General features: G+C 33.2%; 1 protein-coding gene across 1 annotated transcript in view; it reads left to right on the top strand.

Moving 5' to 3' along the window:
* clstn2b (calsyntenin 2b) overlaps positions 1 to 21947 on the top strand; it is a 78279-nt gene extending 56332 nt beyond the window's left edge. Inside the window, exons 10-17 of the mRNA XM_073818055.1 lie at positions 1783 to 1949; positions 4068 to 4216; positions 12428 to 12630; positions 15738 to 15908; positions 15992 to 16134; positions 16214 to 16328; positions 18019 to 18200; positions 21202 to 21947. Of these exons, the coding sequence (XP_073674156.1) occupies positions 1783 to 1949; positions 4068 to 4216; positions 12428 to 12630; positions 15738 to 15908; positions 15992 to 16134; positions 16214 to 16328; positions 18019 to 18200; positions 21202 to 21363 (1292 nt within the window). The 3' untranslated portion in view covers positions 21364 to 21947. The remainder of the gene's footprint in view (positions 1 to 1782; positions 1950 to 4067; positions 4217 to 12427; positions 12631 to 15737; positions 15909 to 15991; positions 16135 to 16213; positions 16329 to 18018; positions 18201 to 21201) is intronic.
* Positions 21948 to 23970: the final 2023 nt, after the last annotated feature.

Genomic DNA, 23970 nt, shown 5'->3' with positions numbered 1-23970 from the left:
TTTTCAGCATCATTACTCCAGTCTTCAGTGTCACATGATTCTTCAGAAATCATTATAAAATGCTGATTTGCTTCTCAAGAACACTTTAAGTTGTTTTTTTTATCAACAGAAAGGTGTTTTAGTGTCACGTTAAAAAACGTTTAAAAAAAATCTAAAATTACGACAAGTTGAAATATTTCTGTAATAAAGTCTAAATATTTTGAGAATAAAGTTAAAATATTAGGAGAATTAAATCAACGTGTTTTGAGAATAGTCAACATTAAAATAAATAATGAATAAAATCGAAATATTTCAAGAATAAAGTCTCAATGTTTCAAGAATAAAGTCAAATAAAGTTGAAATATTACGAGAATAAAGTCTAAATGTTTCTAGGATAAAGTCTAAATGTTTCTAGGATAAAGTCGAGATATTACGAGAATAAAGTCTAAATGTTTCTAGGATAAAGTCGAAATATTCCGAGAATAAAGTCGTAATTTTTCAAGAATAAAGTCAAATAAAGTTGAAATATTCCGAGAATAAAGTCTAAATGTTTCTGGGATAAAGTCGAAATATTCAGAGAATAAAGTCGAAATATTCAGAGAATGAAGTCGAAATGTTTCAAGAATAAAGTTAAATAAAGTCGAAATATTACGAGAATAAAGTCGAAATGTTTTGAAAATAAAGTCGAAATGTTTTGAGAATAAAGTCGAAATATTTTGAGAATAAAGTTAAAATATTAGGAGAATTAAATCAAAGTGTTTTGAGAAAAGTCAACATTAAAATAAATAATGAATAAAATCGAAATATTTCAAGAATAAAGTCTAAATGTTTCAAGAATAAAGTCAAATAAAGTTGAAATATTACGAGAATAAAGTCTAAATGTTTCTAGGATAAAGTCGAAATGTTTCAAGAATAAAGTCAAATAAAGTCGAAATATTACGAGAATAAAGTCGAAATGTTTTGAAAATAAAGTCGAAATGTTTTGAGAATAAAGTTGAAATATTTTGAGAATGAAGTCAAAAAAAGTCAAAATGTTTCAAGAGAAGTTAAAATATTTAGATAATAAAGTCTAAATTATGAAAATAAAGTCTAAGTGTTTTGAGAATAAAGTCGAACTTACGAGAATAAAGTTGAAATATTTAGAGACTAAGTCTAAATGTTGAGACTAAAGTCAAATTACGAGAAAAGTAGAAATGTTTTAATAATAAAGTTTAAATTACAAGAATAAAGTCAAAATGTTTTGAGAATGAAGTTGAAATATTTCCAGAATAAAGTCGAATAAAGTTGAAATGTTACAAGAATAAAGTCAAAGTGTTTTGAGAAGTAAAAGTTACAAGAATAAAGGCAAATATTTTGTGAATAAGGTCAAAATATTTTGAGAATAAAGTCAAAATTCAGAGAATAAAGTCGAAGCGCTTCGAGAATAAAAACTAAATGTTTCGAGAATATTTTGATCTTAATTCTCGTAATATTTCAAGTTTTTTTTAACATGCCACTAAAATGCTGTTGTACAAAAGTACATTTATTTGAAATACAAATATTTGAGCAATTTAATGCATCCCTGCTCAATAAAAGTGTTCATTTCTTCTTCTTCTTCTTCTTCAAAAAAAAAAGAAAATTACTGAACCAAAACAGCCTATTAAATTCTATTAGTCAGAGGGTAATGCATGCTCATGAAATCTAAATTATGACTGGTTTTGATGCAAGAAACATAAATGAACTTCACAGGAAAATTAAAATGCTACAAAAGCTTATGATATGACCCCTTCAGGAGACTTTTATCACGTTTGTGTTTGTATGCAGGTGGTGAGGTGTCTAAAGCAAAGTTTACGCAGTATTTCCGAGGCAGTTTGTCTGGACTGACGATACGACCAGGGAAGATTGAAAGCCAGAAGATCATCTCCTGCTTACAGGCCTGCAAAGAAGGGCTGGACATCACCTCACTAGAGAGCCTCGGACAGCGTATAAAGGTTATACACATTTATATAGTTATATAACTATATAAAAACACACTCTACAAACTCTAAATAACGAATCTGAATGAATGAACTGTGCTTGAATTTAATGTGGGATGTTTAACTGTAGCTCAACTAGTTCAAGGTCAGATTTGAATGCACATTCTGGTCAATTTTATACTATAAGTTACATTGTGTTAATACTGAAAAGGTGTTTACCGTGAATAAAACCAAAAAAACTGAAAAAGAGTCAAAACTCACTCTTTTGTAGCAAAAGAATGAGGAAGAGGTGCAGAAAAGCCTGGAGACGAGACTTGAGGAGAGATATTTCTGTACGCACGTTTTCCATTTTCTGCTTTGCTTTCCTCTGTTCTGTTCTATTGTGTTCGAGAAGCTCTAGGGAAGATTTGAGGATCAGATGAAAGAGGGTTTTACAGACAGAGACTCAGAGTGTTAGTGAGAGACAGAAGACAGGTGTTCCTTCGCTCAGGTGGTCTGATCGCTCATACGCTCAAAGCTGGATTGTGCTGCATTCAGAAGCGACCTAAAAAATGCCTTTTAAATGACAGTTCTTGCTGTGATGCAAGATCCCGAATTTGAATTTAAATTAGAATTAAGAAAAGAAATTCATGGAGGTGCTGTAAGTGTATGTTATCATTACATTTTCAGCATACAATACCTAAAAACACGTTAACATAGACAAAACACGTTGGTTATATTAGGGTTTTGAACAATGCATTTCCATACTTTTCCTGGATGCTGATAAAATAATTCAAAAGCCAATTTACGAATTCATTCGACTGATTCATTGACAAAAACTGCCTCTAAATAATTGATCCACTTACTCATCAGATGTTAGTGTCAGTTGTGAGAGCATGGCTACACTAGACAACAAAAATACTGATGAAATATTTTAGAAAAAGAAAAAAAAAAAACATTGAGTTTTAAAAAAACAAAAACCTGGGTCATTCTGTGTCAAATTAACCAAATTTCAAAAATTTCAAATTTTTTATTTTGCTATTTTTTTTTCTGAGGAAAGACAGACATGTATAGTGATGAAAGCCAAAATATTAAATGTTATGTATGTATTTTTACTGAGTAATCCGCTATTTTATAAAGGGGAGGTCAAAATGGCAATTTTAACCTTAGATTCAAAGTCAAATTATAGGGGGGGTAAAATGACTTCAGAAATAGCAGCATTATTTTCTTATTTTTACACAGAGAATGGTAGTTATATTAGTAAAATCTGCTGACTTTAGCAATCCTTGTTGCATTATGTGCCAATGGTGACCATTCAAAAATGGGGAAATGGCACTTTTCAAGTTTTTCTCCAAAGTACCTTTTACAAAGTACGATTTACTTCCGGAGCCATATTGAAATTCCAATATCTCTGCAACCAAATCTCAAAGCGCATTAAAAATAAAGATTCCAAAAGGAAAGTTTCTTAAAACCCAATATCTAAAAGGGCATTAAAATATCTTTAATACTTCTTGAGTTACAGGCATGCAAACTTTGAAGAAAAACTTGAAAAGTGCCGTTTTCCAATTTTTGAATGCTCACCATTGGGACATAATTCAACAAAGATTGCTAAAGTCAACAGATTTTACTAATTTAACTACCAATCTCTGTGTAAAAATAAGATAATGATGCTGCCATCTTTCTGAAGTCATTTTTACCCCCCCTGTAACTTGACTCTGAATCTAAGGTGAAAATTGGCATTTTGACCTCCCTCTACAAAATAGTGGATTACTCAGTAAATATTCATCCATGACAGATTTTTTTTCAGGTTTCTTTGATGAATAGAAAGTTCAGAAGAACGGTATTTGTCTGAAATAGAAATCTTTTGTAACATTATAAATGTCTTTGTCATCACTTTTGATCAATTTAAAGCATCCTTGCTAAAAAAAAAAAAAAAAAGCCCCAATAATTTTAGAATGGAATTAATATGCATTACTAACTGAATGTATTTATGTAATGTAATTAAAATTTTTGTGTTGAATTTCCTCTTCCGGTCATTCTAATTTAATTCAGATCAACAGCAATTTCTGTATTTTTTACACCTCTGCCTCAAACACACTCTAACAGGCACTTTGATAGTATAATATCTCACGTTTTTCTGTCTCGTTCTCTCAGTTTCATCTGAATCCCGCTCAGTCTCTGGTGGTGATGGAGGGAGAGGATCTGGAGCAGATGAACGCCGCACTGAGAAAAGTTTCTTACATCAACTCTCGGCAATTTCCCACCAAGGGAGCGCGTCACCTCCGGATCTCAACGGCAGTGCAGTAAGATTATAAATATTTATGAGATCCCATCTCAGAACTACAATACTAGAATTTTAGCTCTGGAATATGGCAATATGAATGATCAAACCACTTATAACTCGTTGCAGAGTTTTGATTTGCATCCCAGAGTCACAAAAGAGCTTAATTTTAATCTCTGCTTTAACTCAGGGCTGGAAAAGTTATTAAAACGGCATTCTACTGCATGTATTTTTATTTTTTATTGTACACTACCAGTCAAAAGTTTTTTAACAGTAAGATTTTTAATGTTTTTTTTTTTAAGAAGTCTCTTCTGCTCACCAAACCTGCATTTATTTGATCCAAATTGCAGCAAAACCAGCTATTTATAATAGCTGTTTTCTATTTGAATATATTTTAAAATGTAATTTATTCCTGTGATTTCAAAGCTGAATTTTTAGCATCATTACTATAGTCACATGATCCTTCAGACATCATTCTAATATTTATTTTCTGCTTTAAAAACATTTTAATTTTTAATTATTAGTATTAATATTATTAAGTTGAAAACAGCTGAAAATAATATTTTTTAGGTTTCTTTGAATAGAAAGTTTAGAAGAACAGCATTTATCTACAAATGTCTTTATCATCACTTTTGATCAATCTAAAGAAACCTTGCTAAAAAAAGAATTCATCTACTTTGAAATGTGTGTTTTGTGTCAGAATGTCTGTTTTAACAGTACATTGTAAAAATACTCAAAAACACAATTTGTTGAGTCAACTTAAAATAATTGGTTTCCCTGTTGCCCTAAATTTTAAGTTGAATCAACTCCAATATCCAAGATGTCACTTAGTACAACTTAACATTTCAAGTTGACTAAACTTAAAATTTTAAGGCAGCCAGGTAACAAATTATTTTAAGTTGACTCAACAAATTGTTTTTTACAGTGTAGTATTTCGACACTGAGGGTTGCCAGTTGGTGGAAAGCACAGCGTATTGCAGCCATGGAAGCCAGCAAACAAACTGAGTTAGAGATCGCAGATTCTACCAAAGCTAAAAAGCCTCTGCATCCATCAAAAAACTTCTCTGACCAGAGTAATATTAAGATGCAGATAAATCAACTCATCACCTATTGTGAGTTGCGCTCCTTCTGGTGATGTGTCCTCAATCTGGCAACCCTTTCCACTATATTTTTTCTATAAAAGCAGAAGTTAGCCTTTGGGTGGGACTTAAGGTACATTAGCCACTATAGGAAAATGACAAGAAGAATAACAAAGTGCAATAAACGGTAAAAATGTCTGCACTACAAACCAGTGTGTTCATAATTAAGAAGACAATAATTTCCAATATCAAGCAGCAAAACAAGCTGTTTTGTACAGCTAAAAATAACCGGATGCAGATGAGACCAGAAGCCAGACCCATAACATTTACAAATGGCTGTGCCCACTCTTACAGGAAGAAAAAGGTGGATAAAAAACTGTGGAAAAGTTCCACTAATGTTAAAGGTTCGTCATGGACTTATTTGTAACTAGATTTGTACATTTTCTGCTAACTAGCTCCTTGCCGGGTTGCTTACTGACCATTTCAAATCGCTAATCATACTAAAAGCAATACTAACCCTTCTTGTAACCTTTTCACTTTTTCTGCTCTTATCTAATTCATATTCCATGCTTAGGGAGGTTTAATTTTTATTTACAGACGGTGAAATGGAAAGAGAATGACAGAGAGATTTGTGTTTTTTTTGGAGGACAAGCGCACCCACTGGCACCCTATGATTATTCAAAGCAGGTCATGAATATGCATAAGCGCCTAGAGGATTATGACCCGCCTCTCTGAGGCTTGAGCACAGCCAGTGGGCGGAGTTCCTTCAGCAAGAGCAACAGAGAATAGCATGCATAATAGAGCAATTATTTAAGTATTATATTACTAAGAGTAAGACATATAATTGAACTCTAGCTTCTCTAGTTCTTAAAACTTTCTGATCACAGATTTATATTAAGACAAACGTGTTGTGTTTGCATTAATTAGTAACTTTCTAAAAGTAATTTACACGATTCATTTACACTTTTGCACAGTAACAGATTGCTTGTCAATGAGAAAAAAACTCTATATAGGAAAACACAGTATTAACTTGGCATAAAAAGTAATGTAAACATGGAAAAGCTAGACTGTAGACCTATAGGGACAGGATTTGTTTTGTATGGTGATCTGAGGTCATTTTAACATTTACAGGTGCTAGACAGCAATTCAAATATCAGAAATATCAGTGTTTTTCTCCAACCAGCCAAAATAAAATGCGGTCAAATCTTAAGGGATGCACTGCTATAATGGTTCTCTTTATAATTCTGTTTCTAATATAAACTGACGAGCTGATAATTATGTTTGTGTTATGAACAGGTAAAATGCAATAATACTTTTAATAAATAAAAAATACTCTAAGGGCTGCAAAAATAATAATTACCATTATTTTGGTCAACATTGAGATCTTGATTATTTACTTACTTACTGACATTATTCATTTTTTTATACTTATTTTAAAATTTATTGAAATACATTTTAAATTGTTTTTAGCAGTGGATTTCCATGAACTTTGAATATAATTAAACTTTTTTTTGTTAATTAAAAATGAAAAAATAAATGTGTACACATTTAATTAAATGTTAATTAAAAATAATAAATTAATTAATTTATGAAAATATATTAAATCAAAATAAATAAGATAAACTTTAGGTTTCTCCCAAAAGATAATAAGACGATGTACAACAAATTTACATTTAAACAAAAAGTGGCATGTCCAAAATTATTCATACCCTTTGCAAACTGTCACAGTCTATGGGAAAATCCAAAGTTCTATACCATTCCAAATAGTCCAAGCTGTTCTAAAGCATCCTAATTACCCTGATTCATTGGGAACAGCTGTTAATCAACTCAACAGGTGAAAAACAGAAGCTCTCTGCTGTTGGTTTGTGGACAGTCATGGCTAAGACAAAGGAGCTCACTGAGGACCTGCGGCTGCACATTGCGGCTGCTCACAAGTCAAGAAAGGGCTAGATATAAGACCATATCTAAATGTTTTGAAGTTCCAGTGGCTACAATGCAAAGTATTATTAAAAAATTCAAGACATTCTGCACAGTGATAAATCTCAGAGGACGTGGTCAGAAGCCAAAAGTGACACCTGTGCTGGCCAGGAGGATAGTGAGAGAGGTAAAAAAAAAAAAGAATCCAAGGATCACCACCAAGGTCATCCTGATGAATCTGGGCTCTTCTGGTGGCAACATCTCAAAGCAGACAGTCCAACAGACACTGCACACCGCTGGGTTCCACAGACTCAGACCAAGGAGGACACCACTTCTCCAGATAAGGCACACAAAATCCCGCTTGGCCTTTGCAAATGCTCATCTGGACAAGGAAGAAGACTTCTGGTCTTCTGTTTTATGGTCAGATGAAACAAAAATTGAATTGTTTGGCCACAATGATGTAGCCTTCATTTGACATTAAAAAAGGAGAAGCCTTCAACTCTAACTGTCAAACATGGTGGTGGGAACCTAATGTTTTGGGGGTGTTTTTCAGCCGGTGGACCAGGGAACTTAATCACAGTAAACGGCACCATGAAAAAGGAGCAATACATCAAAATTCTCAACAACAACATCAGGCAGTCTGCAGAGAAACTTGACTTTGGACACCAGTGGACATTTCAGCACGACAACGACCCAAAACACACAGCAAAAGTGGTGAAGAAATGGTTAGCAGACAAAAACATTAACGTTTTGCAGTGGCCCAGCCAGAGTCCTGACTTAAATCCAATTGAGAATCTGTGGAGGGAGCTGAAGATCAGGCTGATGGCAATGAGACCCTCCAACCTGAAAGAGCTGGAGCTCATCACTAAAGATGAAAGGGCAAAAAACTGGTCAGCAATTATAGGAAGCGTCTGATTGCTGTAATAAAGGCTTTTCTATTGATTATTGAGAAGGGTATGAATAATTTAATTTATTTTAATAATTTACATTTACATTACATTGAACAGTACTATTAAATTATTTTGTTGTGAAAGATTAATTTTAGGTGAACAATTACAGCAAAAAAAAAAGGCATATAAAATGTAAAACTAGTAGGAAATCATCATGCAACATTAAATATTCAATACTCAACAAAGTTTACACTTGGCTCATTCAGTGCCAATATTGGAATATGTTCATGTATTTAAACAGATGTGAGGCAAACGTCCAGGTTTAGTGAATGACAGAATGCCCTCATCCTTCATTATCCATTGCCATTCGAATGCATGAATTTTATCATGGAAAATCCAAGCATATGTTGAACACGCATCACCCCGAGAAACAACTAGCATCTAAATATAGGGCTAAAGATGTCACATAGCATGCGTCGTTTGGCCATCAGTCAATCGTTACAGATTGTAATAGAACAAGTTAAATCATTTTAGTTTAAACCAACTGTATCTTGTAGCAAACAGCTGTTTTCACAACGAAAATATGGATTAATCTAGTCTCGCCTCAGCGTATCTAAACCTTCAGTCACAGATGGTTTCCTCCATTCATTTCCTGTCTGCTGATGAATGTAAGTGTTTGTTTGCATCAGGATTAAGAATAACATCTTTAATTAGAGAGAAGGTGGATCTGTGTTCATTTGTGGATAATGGACTTCCTACTTCCTGTCGTTCAAAGCTGCTTCACGGTGGCGAAATCACTAGAGTTGTAAATTAATTCTGGTAAACACCATTTGTGTTCTGCTTTTAAGCTTATTAAGTCCAATTACTGTGAGATTCAAGAAAGCTGAAGTGTTATTAATTCACTCCAGGCGTAGTTTGTGTCTTTGTGAGAAGTTATCAGCGCTGCAGTCTCTGTAATGAGTTGGGAACAGCTCCAAGTCATTTGTTTACACTCTACAAATCACAGTTGAACGCTTATTATTATTTATATCCAAGTCAAGATGTCTTCACCTTTGAGGGAGTGTTTGCTGAATCCAAAATTAACTTTATGCCCAACCTGCTACTGACAAGTGAACTGAGAAAACTTGCCAGCTCTAAATATCAGGGTTATTATAGTAAGCTAACGCTAAAACAAAACCAAATGACAATTTGTTAGGTAAAATAAAATTAACTTCAACTTAAAATATAAAATAAAATTGATATATACACACATAGCCAATTAAGTCAACACTCCTCACTTTCATTTAGTTTATTTTAGCTTGATGTGCTAAAATAACTAAACCTAAAAAAAATAAAAAAAATAAAATAAAAAAAATCCACCTTTTTCTTTCTGTAAGAGCTGGTGCGGTCATTTGTAAGTTTTATGGGTCAGGCTTCTGGTCTCATCCACATCCAGCTATTTTTAGCTGTACAAAACTAGTTTTGCTGCCTGACATTGCAAATTGGTGTGTTTTCAATATTATTTCAATGTATTATCTTAATTATGAGCACACTGGTTTGTAGTGCAAACTGTTTTACCGTTTACTGCACGTCGTTACTCTTCTTGCTTTTTCCCTACAGTGGATAATGAACCGAACATCTCACCCATAGGCTTTGATATGCGCTGAAGAAAAAGGTGGATAGACATGTTTGAATATAAATAAATATAACTGACAAAAACAACTAAATAAGCATGATTATATAATTTAAACTAGATGAGTAAAGTTTGCTAATGTACTTTGCAGTTGGCTTTAAAAAGACAGTTAATAAGAAGTTAATGAGTTGAGTTTTACCGTTTTGAAATCCATTCAGCCGTTCTCCTGTTCTGGCGATATCACTTTTAGCATAGCTTAGCATAGATCATTGAATCCTATTAGACCAATAGCATCGTGTTCAAAAATGACCAACGAGTTTCCATATTTGTCCTATTTAAAACTTGACTCTTCTGTACATTTGCATGAAAAGGGACAATTACTTGTAACACTTTATCTTGTATTTTTTAACACAGAAACAACTTAATTCTTATAACACCCAGAGTGATCTTATTGGTTCAATTGACTTCTAATGGGTGAGGACTGTATTTCTCATGACACCGGTCATATTGGAAGTTACCTAGCTGGGAACTAATTTCAGGCACTGCGTGATATTACTGCGCCTGTTGCGTCCATACTACGGCAGCAAACTTCCTTGACTATTACGCCGGAATGGGAGTGTAGTTCCTAATCTTATCGGCCTAGAAAATAGCAGCTTTACATTTTCCGCCAGTATTAGTACACGATATAACTACAGAAGAGTCAAGTTTTAAATAGAAAAAATATCGAAACTCGTTGGTCATTTTTGAACACGATGCTATTGGTCTCATAGGATTCGATGATCTATGCTAAGCTATGCTAAAAGTGATATCGCCAGAACAGGAGAATGGCTGAATGGATTTCAAAACGGTAAAACTCAACTTAGTAACTCGGGGGGGAGTTGGAGAATGAACCTATTTCCAAAAAAAGTGGAGTGTCCCTTTAACATGATTTAATGTTGTTGGCATTCTGTTACCATGTTTTTAACATGATTAAAATGTTGCTAGCCTGTTTTTTTTAACAGGATTAGCATGTTGTTACCATGTTTTAGCATGATTAACATGTTGGTAAAATGTTTTAACATGTTTATAGCGTGATTAGCATTTCGTTAACATGTCACTATGTTTCTAGCATGATTACCATGTTGCTACCCTGTTTTGTATAGGATTAGCATGATGTTACCATGTTTTTTAACATAATTAACATGTTGCTAGCATGTTTCTAACCTGGGGTGCATTTTTCGTTACCAATAGAGTTCAATAGAACTAACAATGCTTTTGGGAAACACACTCCTAAATAGCATGTTTTAACATGATTTGCATGTTGTTGGAATGTTTCTAACATGATTAACATGTTGCTAGCACATAGTTTATGCAATGCTAACATATTCTAGCATGTTGCTAGCATGATTAAACATGAATTAGCATCTCAATGAAAGTCTGTAGGATTTTTGGTGGTTTTGATAGTCTAAGGCGGATCAGTTAGAGAAGATATAGCATCTAACTTCAGAACAGTTTGAAGGGCTGACCCAAGTTTGGTGGCTGTAGCTTTAAAGCTCTAGAAAGAGATACTGACTAATTTTAGAAGCAGCTTACACTGTAAAAAGTTTTCACCAGTTCGAACTGACGTTTTTAAGTTCAGCAGCTGCCTTAAAAATTTTAAGTTAAATCAACTTAAAATACAAGTCATTTCAACTAATTTTATTGTCGTGAGTTGAAATGACTTGTAGTTTTAAGTTGATTTAACTTAAAATTTTTAAGGCAGCTGCTGAACTTAAGTTTTTAAGTTCAAACTGGTGAAAACTTTTTACAGTGTAAATAGCAGATCGGTAAATTGGCTTTTTCAAGCCAACTTAATGAAAACAGAAAATATGAAAACCTAATAATATAATAGAAAATTAATCATATTCTATTAATCATATCACAAACTATAATAGTATCTCAATGATACTAAAATAACCTTGCTAAATGTTTCTTAAATGTGATGCAAAATTATTTTGTATGATACAATTATATCCAAAATTAAATTAGGCCTATGCCTCATTTGCCAATTTTAAGTGAATTGAGAAAGTTTAGCTCTAAATATGTCCTATATGTGACCCTGGACCACAAAACCAGTCATAAGGTTAAATTTGACAAAACTGAGATATATACATCATATGAAAGCTCAATAAATAAGCTTTCTATTGATGTATAGTTTGTTAGGATAGGACAATATTTGGCCGAGATACATCTATTTGAAAATCTGGAATCTAAGGGTGCAAAAAAATCAAAATACTGAGAAAATCACCTTTAAAGTTGTCCAAATTTAGCTCTTAACAATGCATATTACTAATCAAAAATTACATTTTGATAGGTTTACAGTAGGAATTTTACAAAAAATCTTCATGGAACATGATCTTTACTTAATTTCCTAATGATTTTTGACATAAAAGAAAAATCAATAATTTTGACCCATACAATGTATTTTTGGCTATTGCTAGAAAAATAACCCAGCGACTTAAGACTGGTTTTGTGGTCCAGGGTCACATATGTTATGGAAAATATTACATACTATATAAATGTGTGTGTTTGTGTGTAAATGTAAACATGATAAAAGATGTACATACCAGACTGTAACTTTAGAGATTTAACTCTATATGGCAATTGCATTTGATGCATTACTTTTGGACCCTGTGTGTGTGTGTGTGTGTCTGTTTCTAAAATAACATGCAAAAGTGAAATTCAAGGGTGTGTTGTTGTGTTTGTGATCTCTGCAGGTGTTTCGGGGAGGATGTGTGTATTTCTGTCCCTGATATTGAGGCAATCATCATGGTAATGCAGCCTAGTGAACCACACATCACAATCACAGGGGCGGAGCACCTGACTGTCCCCGCCTCCGACCTTGCCCTCGGCCTATCCCCCTTCAGAGATTTGCATATCATCAGCACAGTTACAAAAAGTGACGAAGAGACAAGCACAGGTACAGAGAACTGAATCACCTTTCTTCTCTTAATTTCTTCAATATCAAAAATCTGTCATTATATACTCACCTTTATGTTGTTATAGACTTTTATTTATTTATTCAAACCTGTCTTGACCAACAATATTGAATATACAAGAATCAGATCTAACAAGTCAACATTTTCAGCAAATGCTACAAGAAAAGACTTGGAAAACACAGCACTAGTTGTGATTTGACGGTGCTTTATCATCAATTTGGGAGCTTGTCAGGATCCATCCTATAACTAGGAGTAGACAGCAGCCTATTCAACTTTACACTGTGTGTTCAACAAAAGATAAAGTTGTTGAGTAAATGATGACAGATTTTTTTGAACTATTTCTGCAGCAAAAACCCTCTTGATGAAAACAACCCACAAAGAAAGTCCCCAAACGCAGTGCAGAGCACATTATTCACTGACAGACCGCAGGTGTCATGCTGTTTTGGTGGGAAACAACAGTAAATGCAAAAAAAAACATGTTAATAAATCATAAAAGACAGATGCTCACTGCACCCTCCACCCTCACAACATAACACATGAGTCTTTCATGAGGATCCTCTTCTGAATCTGAAATGCCTCTCCCTTCATTATCCTGAAGGATTATATGTTTACTTTAAAAAAGAAAAATCATTGAAAACTGCAGCTCTTTACAAATAAAGTTTCAATCACTATTCATTAGCATCAAAACATTTGGGGTCAGTAAGATTTTTTTAATTAAATTAAATACTTCTATTCAGCAAGTACATATTAAAATGATCCTTCAGAAATCATTCTAATATGCTGATTTGCTATTCAAGAAACATTTCTTAGTATTAATGTAGGAAATGATTGTGCTGCTTCATTTTTTTTTTTGAAAACTGATTTTTTAGAATTCTATGATAACATTGAAAAGAACAGGATTTATTTGGAATGTAAATCTTTTGTAACATTCTAAATGATCTACTGTCACTTTATTGCAGAATAAATTGACAAATTCCTTGAAAATAAAATCATATTGGCCCTACATTTTTGAAGAATAGTATGTAAAGTACTGTTAATGTTTTATAAATGAACAAGAATTGACAATGAATACTTATATTCAGCAAGCTCATATTAAATGACCAAAATAGAGATCGACTGATTATCGGTGCCGATATTAAGCAGTTTTATGGTTATCGGTATCGGCCATGTTTGAAACTGATTTGCCGATAAAATAATTTAAAAGCATTTAAAGAAAGTTTTTGTCAGAGACCTTGTTATTGATACCAAACATGAAATATTTTCATAATTTATTCATCTCAGTTATAGTTAATTAAATCATACACAAGATATTTGAAAGAAGTTCAAAAGTCTATATTCATTTGATTAAAAATACAGTAAATCAGTAATATTGTTAAATAGTATTATAATTTAAAACACTTTTCAATTTTAATATATTGCAAAATGTAATTTATTCCGGTGATCAAAGCTGAATTTTCAGCATCATTACCCCAGTCTTCAGTGTCACATGATTCTTCAGAAATCATTCTAATATGCTAATTTGCTATTCAAGAAACATTTCTTGGTATCAATGTTGGAAACAGTTGTGCTGCTTTATATTTTTGTGGAAACTGATACATTTTTTAGAATTCTATGATGACTAGAATGTTCCAAAGAACAGGATTTATCTGAAATTTAAATCTTTTGTAACATTCTAAACTGTTTACTGTCACTTCTTTGCAGAATAAATTGATTTTAATATTTTTTAATTTCTTAAAAAAAAATCATAATGGCCCTAAATTTTTGAAGAATAGTATGTACAGTACTGTTAACGTTTTATAAAGGAACAATAATTGACAATGATTACTTCTATTCGGCAAGCTCATATTAAATAACCAAAATAGGGGTTGACCGATTATCGGCGCCGATATTAAGCATTTTTATGGGTTTCGGTATCGGCCATGTTTAAAACCGATTTGCCGATAAAATAATGTAAAGGCATTTAAAGAAAGTTGTCAGAGCCCTAGTTTTGATTTATTGCTTTATTAATTTAATAATCTCAGTTAGAATTAATTAAGTCATACACTCAAGATTTTTGAAAGCTTAAAAGTTCATTTAATAAAAAATACAGTAAAAACAGTAATATTGTGAAATTATTAAAATTTTAATATATTGTAAAATATAGTTTATTCCAGTGATCAAAGATGAATTTTCAGCATCATTTCCCCAGTCTTCAGTGTCACATGATCCTTCAGAAATCATTCTAATATACTTTCTGTGTGAAAACTTATATTTAGCATAAAGTAACCTATTTTTAAGACCATTTTCTTTACCTTTGTGTCATTTTCATTATAATTAAGCACACTAAGCAACTGATTTCTAATTTTATTATTACTGTAAAAAAAATCTGTTTTACACCAGACACACATATCAGTTCAAAATATCAATGACAGTAAATAAATTTATAATGTTGCAAACTATTTCAAATAAATGCAGTTTTTCTATTTATTAAAGAATCCTGGGGATAAAAAGTGTCACAAAAACATGAGGCAGTGCAACGGTTTTCAAAACTGATAATAAGAAATGCTTCTTGAGCAGCAAATCAGCATATTAGAATGACTTCTGAAGTATTGTGTATCACTGAAGACTGGAATAATAATGCTAAAAAAAAAGCTTTGATCACAGGAATAAATTACATTTTAAAATATGACTAAATAGTCATTTTAAATTGTAATATTTTATAATTAGTAATATTCATTAAAAACATACTGTTTTTACTGTATTTTATGTGTTCTTTCAAACACACACACAAAAAAAAAACATTCAAAAGTGTGTTTTGTGAAATCTTCAGCTAGTTTCACCATCTATAAACTACACTGGTACATGATCAAAATAGAGGTCATTTGCATATAGAAACCTAAGTAAGATATTAAATATTATAAGTGTAGAATATGCTTAATTTAAAAGGTGACTTAAATTAAGCAAAAAATGAGAAACTGGACCAAAAAAAAGTTGTCCACATGGCTTATTGACTATATATTAAATTTTATTAAATATCGGAATCATGGCAGAAAAAGGGCTCTTTTCATTATTATTCATAATAATTTGTTTTATCTTTGTATGTGTGCAGATCACAGGTCAGGTGCATCAAAGAAAATCGCACATAATCTGGACTATTGTGACATCATGGTCTTGGGGGAGGAGTTAAGGGCGGGGATAGAGAGTCTGGAACTGCACCACAGCGCTTTATTGGGCAAACACCTGGAGTATGCCAACTCCAGCACCGGCATGTCCATATATGGTAAAAACACAAACTCTTCAACCTACTTTTGTCTTTTCCCAAAACAATTTCCTCACGACTTTCATCTTCTACATCTGTTTTAGGTGTGGACTCTATTTCTCACTACACAGAGGTGATCAGACAGGTGCGTTATGAGAGCCGTCAGGCTGTGGACTCCGTCCGCACCTTCAGACTCACCTGTTCTGAGCTCAACGGACGTTACACCAGTGATCAGTATACATTACAGGTGAGAACCAAACAAAGAAATGCACTCACTAAGCCTTGTCTCTGATCTATGACCTAAAGATGTTGACTCTTTCTCCAAGGTCAACATCCTTCACAGTGAAGAAGCTGTTGAACATGTCAATCACGCAATGGCTCCGCCCAAATATATGCAAATTATTCATCCTACAGTCATAGAATCGAACAGCTACAGCTTAGGTGAGTGAAAGTCATAATGTGTCATTGTGTCAGACTAAATTGTGTCTGTGATTATGTTAATGATACATGAAACATGAAATACTTTATTAATACACTACCACTCAAAAAGTCTCTTCTGATTACCAAGGCTCCATTTATTTGATTAAAAATACAGTAAAAACAGTAATATTGTGAAATATTATTACAATTTAAAAGAACACTTTTCAATTTTAATATATTATAAAATGTAATTTATTCCAGCGATCAAAGCGGAATTTTCCGTATCATTACTCCAGACTTCAGTGTCACATGATCCTTCAGAAATCATTCTAATATGCTGATTCCTTGCTCAAAAAACATTTCTTGTTATCAGTGGTGGAAACAGTTATGCTGCTTCATATTTTTGTGGAAGCTGATACATTTTTTAGAATTCTGGGATGAATAGAAAGTTCAAAAGAACAGAATTCATTTGAAATTTAAATCTTTTGTAACATTCTAAATATTTTACTGTCACTTCATTGCAGAATAAATTGATTACTTTCTTTTAAACTTAAGTTAAGCTGCCTGCTATTCTTCAGAAAAATCCTTCAGGTCCAACAAATTGTGTTTTTTCAGCATTTGTGTGTATTTGATCCCTTTCTAGCAATGACTGTATGATTTTGAGATCTACCTTTTCACACTGTGGACAACTGAGGGACTCATATACAACTATTACAGAAGGTTTAAATGCTCACTGATGCTTCAGAACTGAATATTAGGGATGCACCGATCCGGATCGGCCGATCCGCTTGCGCGTTTTGTCAATAAAGCCGGTTCTGTAATCAGCGGTAAATGCCGTCAGGTGCGTGATTTCACGTTGAGCCATATATACTACACACAGCCGTTGTTCACAGACAAGATGTGCAAATCCATGTTCATTATCAGTGTGAATGTGCGCAGCTCGTCAGTGAACAACGGCTGTGTGTAGTATATATGGCTCAACGTGAAATCACGCACCTGATGGCATTTACCGCTGATTACAGAACCGGCTTTACTGACAAAACGCGCAAGCAAGATCGGCCGATCCGGATCGGTGCATCCCTACTGAATATCACTGTAAATTTAACTTATTTTGTCTTCTGGGTAACATGCAAGTAACTTCTGTTGCTTCTGAAGGGCAGTACTAAAAAAATAGGCTAAATTTAGGCAACGTAAGAAAAATTTACACATCTTCATTCTGTTCGAAAGCTTTCCCCTTTGGCTTTTAATGCATCATTTTTCCTTCTGAAGCATCAGTGAGCGCTTGAACCTTCATTGTTGGAAAGGGTTCACATACATAAAAATGCTAGTTCCAGTTCACAATGTTCTTGAACAAATGATTCTTTTAAAAATACTCAAAAATCAGGTTTTGAATGACTTACTTACTGGCTTAACTCAGCGAACCACTAGTTATTACTTTCATAAACCCAATTGAACCAAAAATTTACATTTAGGACAGTTTGATTCTGTGAGGCTTCATTAACGCAATCATTAAAAAAACAAAATTGCCACCTTAAATTATTACAAGAACTGAATCATCACAACTGACAAAAAACTCTGCAAAACATGCCAATTATTACAATCTACTAAACAGATGTGACTGTCATCCCTCACAGCTCCATGTCAAATTTTGACATCCAATCTCATGTGCAGCAGGGAGTAAGATTTAGATGGATTTATTGTCTTTCTCTAGTTGTACCTGCCATCGCTACTGCAGTCATTGTGGTGTGCATCGCCGCCCTGCTGGTGGTGCTGCTGAGTGTTTACCGCCTCAACCAACCACAAAACCAAGAGCACATTCACACGCACACACTGCCAGAGAAACAAGCGGAGGGTGACAGATCCTCTCTCTCCATCACCGTCAACCCTCTGGAGGTAGGACAAACCGTCTACATGCTCAAGCAACACAAGACACCATAATGTAAAGAAGCTGCCAAAATGTTGACGCCTGTCAAACTGTCATAGCATGCACGAGTCTCTGTGACAAACTTTTCTTTATAGCTGACAGGACAGTACAGCAGTTAGACAATCAGCTAGAACTGAACAACTGGTTTAAACCCTGTCGTTATAAGAAACGAAAGCACCAAAGTTATAAGAGAGATCACTGATGTTGTATTTTGCTATGAAGTTGGACATCAGTGTCACTGTTGGTCTAACATCTTTATCAGATTTGAAGGATAGTGTTTCAACAACATTCTAACCAAATTATTATTTCCCTTTCTGGTTTTATAGGTAGTTAATGGTTAAGAAATTGGTTTGGAACCAGCACTGTTATTGTTTGGGTGCAGTGTCTTTTCAGGACAAAGGCAAAATCATGGTCACCTTCACCAACTGTCATATGAAACACCAAGGTTTGACTAATGGGAAGATTTATTCTTTTGGAGCTGGTCGGATGTAATGGTTAAAGAAAGATTCTAGGTTTAGTTCAAGTAGTCTTAGTCAACAGCACTTGTGGCAAAAAATAATTTCCAGAAAATAAATAAATAAATAACTAAATGACAATAATCGCTGTAGGGGGCTCCAAAATCACACAAAAAAACTGCATATTGCTTTAAGATTAATCATTCTTTTCTAATGTTTTAATACTTAATTTAAATGACTCTAAATGTAAGACAGCATTTTAGTGCCACATAAACTAAAAATAAAAAATAAAAATCTAAGATTACAAGATTAAAGTCTAAATATTTTGAGAATAAAGGCGAAATCACTAGAATAAAGTAAAAATTACGAGAAAAAAGTCAAAATTGCGAGAATAAATTTGATATTACAAGAAAAGTCAAAATTACGAGAATAAAGTTGAAATCACTAGAATAAAGTCCAAATATTTCGAGAAAATGGTCGAAATTACAAGAATAAAGACAGAATTATGAGATTAAAGTCCAAATATTTCGAGAATATGGTCGAAATGACAAGAATAAAGACAAAATTATGAGATTAAAGTCAGAATATTTCGAGAATATGGTCTAAATTATGAGAATAAAGTCTAAATTATGAGAATAAAGTCAGAATATTTCGAGAATATGGTCGAAATTGAGAAAAAAGTCAAAATTATGAGAAAAAAAGTCAAAATTACGAGAAAAGTCAAAATTACGAGAATAAATTTGAAATTACGAGAATAAATTTGAAATTACGAGAATAAATTTGAAATTACAAGAAAACTCAAAATTACGAGATAAATTTGAAATTACGAGAATAAAGTCAAAATTACTAGAATAAAGTTGAAATCACTACAATAAAGTCCAAAAATTTCGAGAAAATGGTCGAAATTACAAGAATAAAGACAGAATTACGAGAATAAAGTCCAAATATTTCGAGAATATGGTCGAAATTACAAGAATAAAGACAAAATTACGAGAATAAAGTCAGAATATTTCGAGAATATGGTCAAAATTATGAGAATAAAGTCAAAATTATGTGAATAAAGTCAAAATAATTAAGAATAAGGTCTAAATTACGAGGATGAAGTTGAAATATTTTGAGAATAAAGTTGAAATATTTCAAGAATATGGTCGAAATTACGAAAATAAAGTTGAAATTACGAGAATAAAGACAGAATTACAAAAATAAAGTCAAAACATTTCAAGAATAAGGTTGAAATTATGAGAATAAAGTCAAAATTACGAGAATAAAGTCGAAATATTTTGAGAATAAAGTCGGAATATTTGAGAAAATCGAAATTACGAGAAGTCAAAACATGTCTTATATGTCTTAAAATACATTTTTTATGCTCTTTAAAATGGCTTGAGTTAAAGCAGCATTTTTGATTACATTGAGACATTTATTTTATTAAATTAGGCTATACTGTTTTTTTCATGCCTTCTGATGTTCTTTCACTTTTATATTGTCATAAATTTGAAATAAATATGAAAAAATTGTATTTTGTGATATACCAGACAGTATTTGAAAGCTTAGCTGTTATATTAAAAGCAACAAAGCTTCTATTAATGACTTTTTCTTAAAAATATTTTGACTTTATTCTCATCATTTTGACTTTTTTCTCAAAATATTACGACTTTAATCTCGTAATCTTAGATATATGCATGTATGCATTTATTTATTTTTACATGGAAATAACCAGTGTTGGAGAAAGTTACTTTTAAAAGTAATGCATTACAATATTGAGTTACTCCCTAAAAAGTCACTAATTATGATACTTATTAACTTTTTACGGAAAGTAATGCATTACGTTACTTATGCGTTACTTTTTAAATCTGGGCAGGGCTTGCTTGTTTGTTTTTAATATAAAAAGTTCTATTTTTGGCAAATGTAAAAGCCTATTCACACCAAAAGCCTCAGGCTTAGAGAAAAAGTAAATTCACGTCTGTACAGTAGACCACAGAAGAAAGCAATAAAATAGCAATAAAAAAAGAAAACAAATGTTAAGATTATCTTGAGTAATTTTTTCTTATTAGTATAGATGAACTGGATCATCGAAGATTGGCAGCAAAGACATTGGTTAATAAAATGGGATTAAACACATAAAGGATATTTGTATTATTTAACATATTTAATTATTGCAGGTTTGCTTTGAATTTCACTGTTTTTATTCATTTTGAGGAACACTGTATCTGTTTTTTAGTGAGTGAGATTATTTTTTTGCATGTTCACATTTATTCTAGAACTAAAGTGACATCTTTCTCACAATTTCTCTCAACATGGGGACAGGAGAGCTTTTAATCAATAAATGGTAGGAAAAAGTAACTCGTTACTTTACTAGTTTCTTGGAAAAAGTAATATTACGTTACTTGCGTTACTTGTAATGCGTTACCCCCAAGACTGGAAATAAAACGCCGTGGTATGAACGAGAGTAACCAGATAGATGTAAAAAAAAAAATTAATTCTATTAATCACAGCAGACAAATCTGTTATATTCTAGAGCTTTCAGGAGCTTCAGTCAGCGGAGGAGGAGGAGGAGGAAGATGATGATGAGGACTGCGATATCTCCAGTATCGACTCAGACAGCGACGAAGAGGAAACTAGCACGTCTTTCATACATCATAAAACCAGGATGCAATGGGGAACATCAACACTACACTGAAACACAACGCTCTACCTGTAGCATTCTAGTGACCTGCAATACAAGCGAGTTAACGTGCAAACACTCTCCGAAAGACTTCGAAACAGCTCTGATCCTTTGTGATACTGTTTTGGCGTGAGATGGCAAACTAATAAAAGTCCTGCATCCCGTCTGATCCCTTTACACTCTCTGTCTCTACCTTTGGAGGACAATAGCAAAGTATGAGACAATGATGCCACACTAGAAACTCGAGCAACCCGCCTGTTCAGGCTTTTAATTAAAAAGTTTCTTTTTTGTGGCCTCTACAGTGCACAGCGTTTTCTCTCAGAACCGTTTGATGTGAAATGACCATCCTTTCATAATAACCCTAAAGTTCTTCTCTAATAACTGGCGTCCTTAATTACATTTTTATAAATCCGTTCGTGCACCTTTTTAAATGTCGTCCACCTGTCTGTGTAACATGGCGGTGCATTTGTGTGCGAGTGGTTTTGTAAATGACTGTTCTCACATTATAAAGTGCAGATGAGTGAGTTATATGTGTTTGTACATCTTACCGAATTTGCTCCTTTTTGTGGTCACTGCTGCACTTTCTGTGCTCGAATCAATAAAACGGTTTTAAGAACTTGGTTGTTTCATTTTTACTCAAAACATGGCTTGTAACGTCGAACTACCACTTCTAACTACAGAGACGCCGTGAACGCGCACGAATAATATACATAATGCTACAGCGACATCTAGTGGTACAACAAATGTCACATATTTTAGTGAATGTCAGGTTGGACTAAGTTCAACATAAAAATATTATAACTGTAACTCAAACGGGTTCTCTATTATCCACATTTTTCTTCCCGTATGAGCGGGCGCGGCCATTTGTACATTTATGGGTGTGGCTTCCGTTCTCATCAGCGTCCAACTATTTATGTACAAAACAGCTCGTTTGGCGGCTTGATATTGCAAATTACTGTGTCTTACCATATTATTTTAATGTATTATCTTAATTATGAGCACACTGGTTATTAGGGCAAACAGTTTTACTGTTTACAGCACGTTCTTTGTCTAGTTATTATTCAGCCATAAACCGGATGTCTCACCTATATGCTTACTTCCGCATTAAAGAAAAAGTTGGACAGATCAGTGATTCCAACAAGTGTATTTAATCACACTGATGATCTTTGACATATTATGAAAAACTGTGACAATTTACTTCATATTGTGACAACATGACCCGCATGGGCCATTCAAATAGGTACCCTTTAGTCTAATATATGTATAATGAGGTATAGAATGTGTTCATATTGAAATCATTTTACACTGCAGACTTCCTGTTCAGCTCTGTCGCTTTTGGATGCTATTCTTTGGAAAACCACAAGACAGCGCCAAATGATCCATAAACACAATAATATGTGATCCTGGACCACAAAACCAGTCAAGTGTCAATAAAGTTTGAAATTGAGTTTTATACATCACTTGAAAACTGAATAAATACCCTTTTCATTGATGTATGGTTTGTTGGGATATGACAATATTGGCCGAGATACAACTATTTGAAAATCTGCAATCTGAGAATGCAAAAAAATCTAAATATTGAGAAAATCACATCTAAACTTATCCAAATTAAGTTCTTAGCAATGCATATTACTAATCATAAATTAAATTTTGATATATTTATGGTAGGAAATTTACAAAATATATTTATGGAACATGATCTTTACTTAATATCCTAATGATTTTTGGCATAAAAGAAAAATCAATAATTTTGACCTATACAACCTATTCTTTGCAAATGCTGCAAATATACCCGTGCTACTTAAGTCTTGTTTTGTGGTCCAGGGTCACAAAGCCAGCCATAAGGGTCCATTTTAAAATTAAGATTTATACATCTGAAATCTGAATAAATAAGCTTTTCACTGTTGTATGGTTTGTTAGGATATATGACAATATTTAGTCGAGAAACAACTATTTGAAAAACTGAGGGATCTGCAATCTTTCAATCTGAGGGTGCAAAAAAATCTTAAAAAAAAGTCTTTGAAGTTGTCTAAAGGAAGTTCTTAGCCATGCATATTACTAATGCATATACAATTATTTTTTTATATATTTCCGGCGTGCAAATGAAAAAAAAAAAAAATTGCATGGCACATTATCTTTACTTAATATCCTAATGATTTTTAGCATGAAAGAAATTTTTTGGCTATTGCTACAAATATACGTGTGCTGCTTATGACTGGTTTTGTGGTCCAAGGTAGGGGTGGGCGGTACACCGGTATCATAGTCAACACCGGTGTGACATTGCGCCACGACATGGATTTTCTAATACCGTCAATACCGTAATAAATCAATGTTGTGCCTTGAACGGCTGCATTTACATCAATAATAGCTAATTCTAAATAATAAGCTACACCTAAGTTTAATTTGCCTGCGACCGTTTGTCAATTACGTGCGCTCAGACAGTCGGTGCATTCACACTACACCATGCGCATGGCGTCACTCACTCTAGTTTATCCGCGGGAGGTTTCCCCATCACTCGCGCGAATAACAACACGGCGCGATCGACAATGGCGGAGATAAATACGACTGCTGCTTTGTTCCTGTTGTGCAAGTTCTAAATGCACCGGAAAGCCAAACCCCGAC

The sequence above is a fragment of the Garra rufa genome, chromosome 14, assembly GCF_049309525.1.
Source record: "Garra rufa chromosome 14, GarRuf1.0, whole genome shotgun sequence".
Lineage (NCBI taxonomy): Eukaryota > Metazoa > Chordata > Actinopteri > Cypriniformes > Cyprinidae > Garra > Garra rufa.
This window is presented reverse-complemented; position numbering and strand designations above follow the sequence as displayed.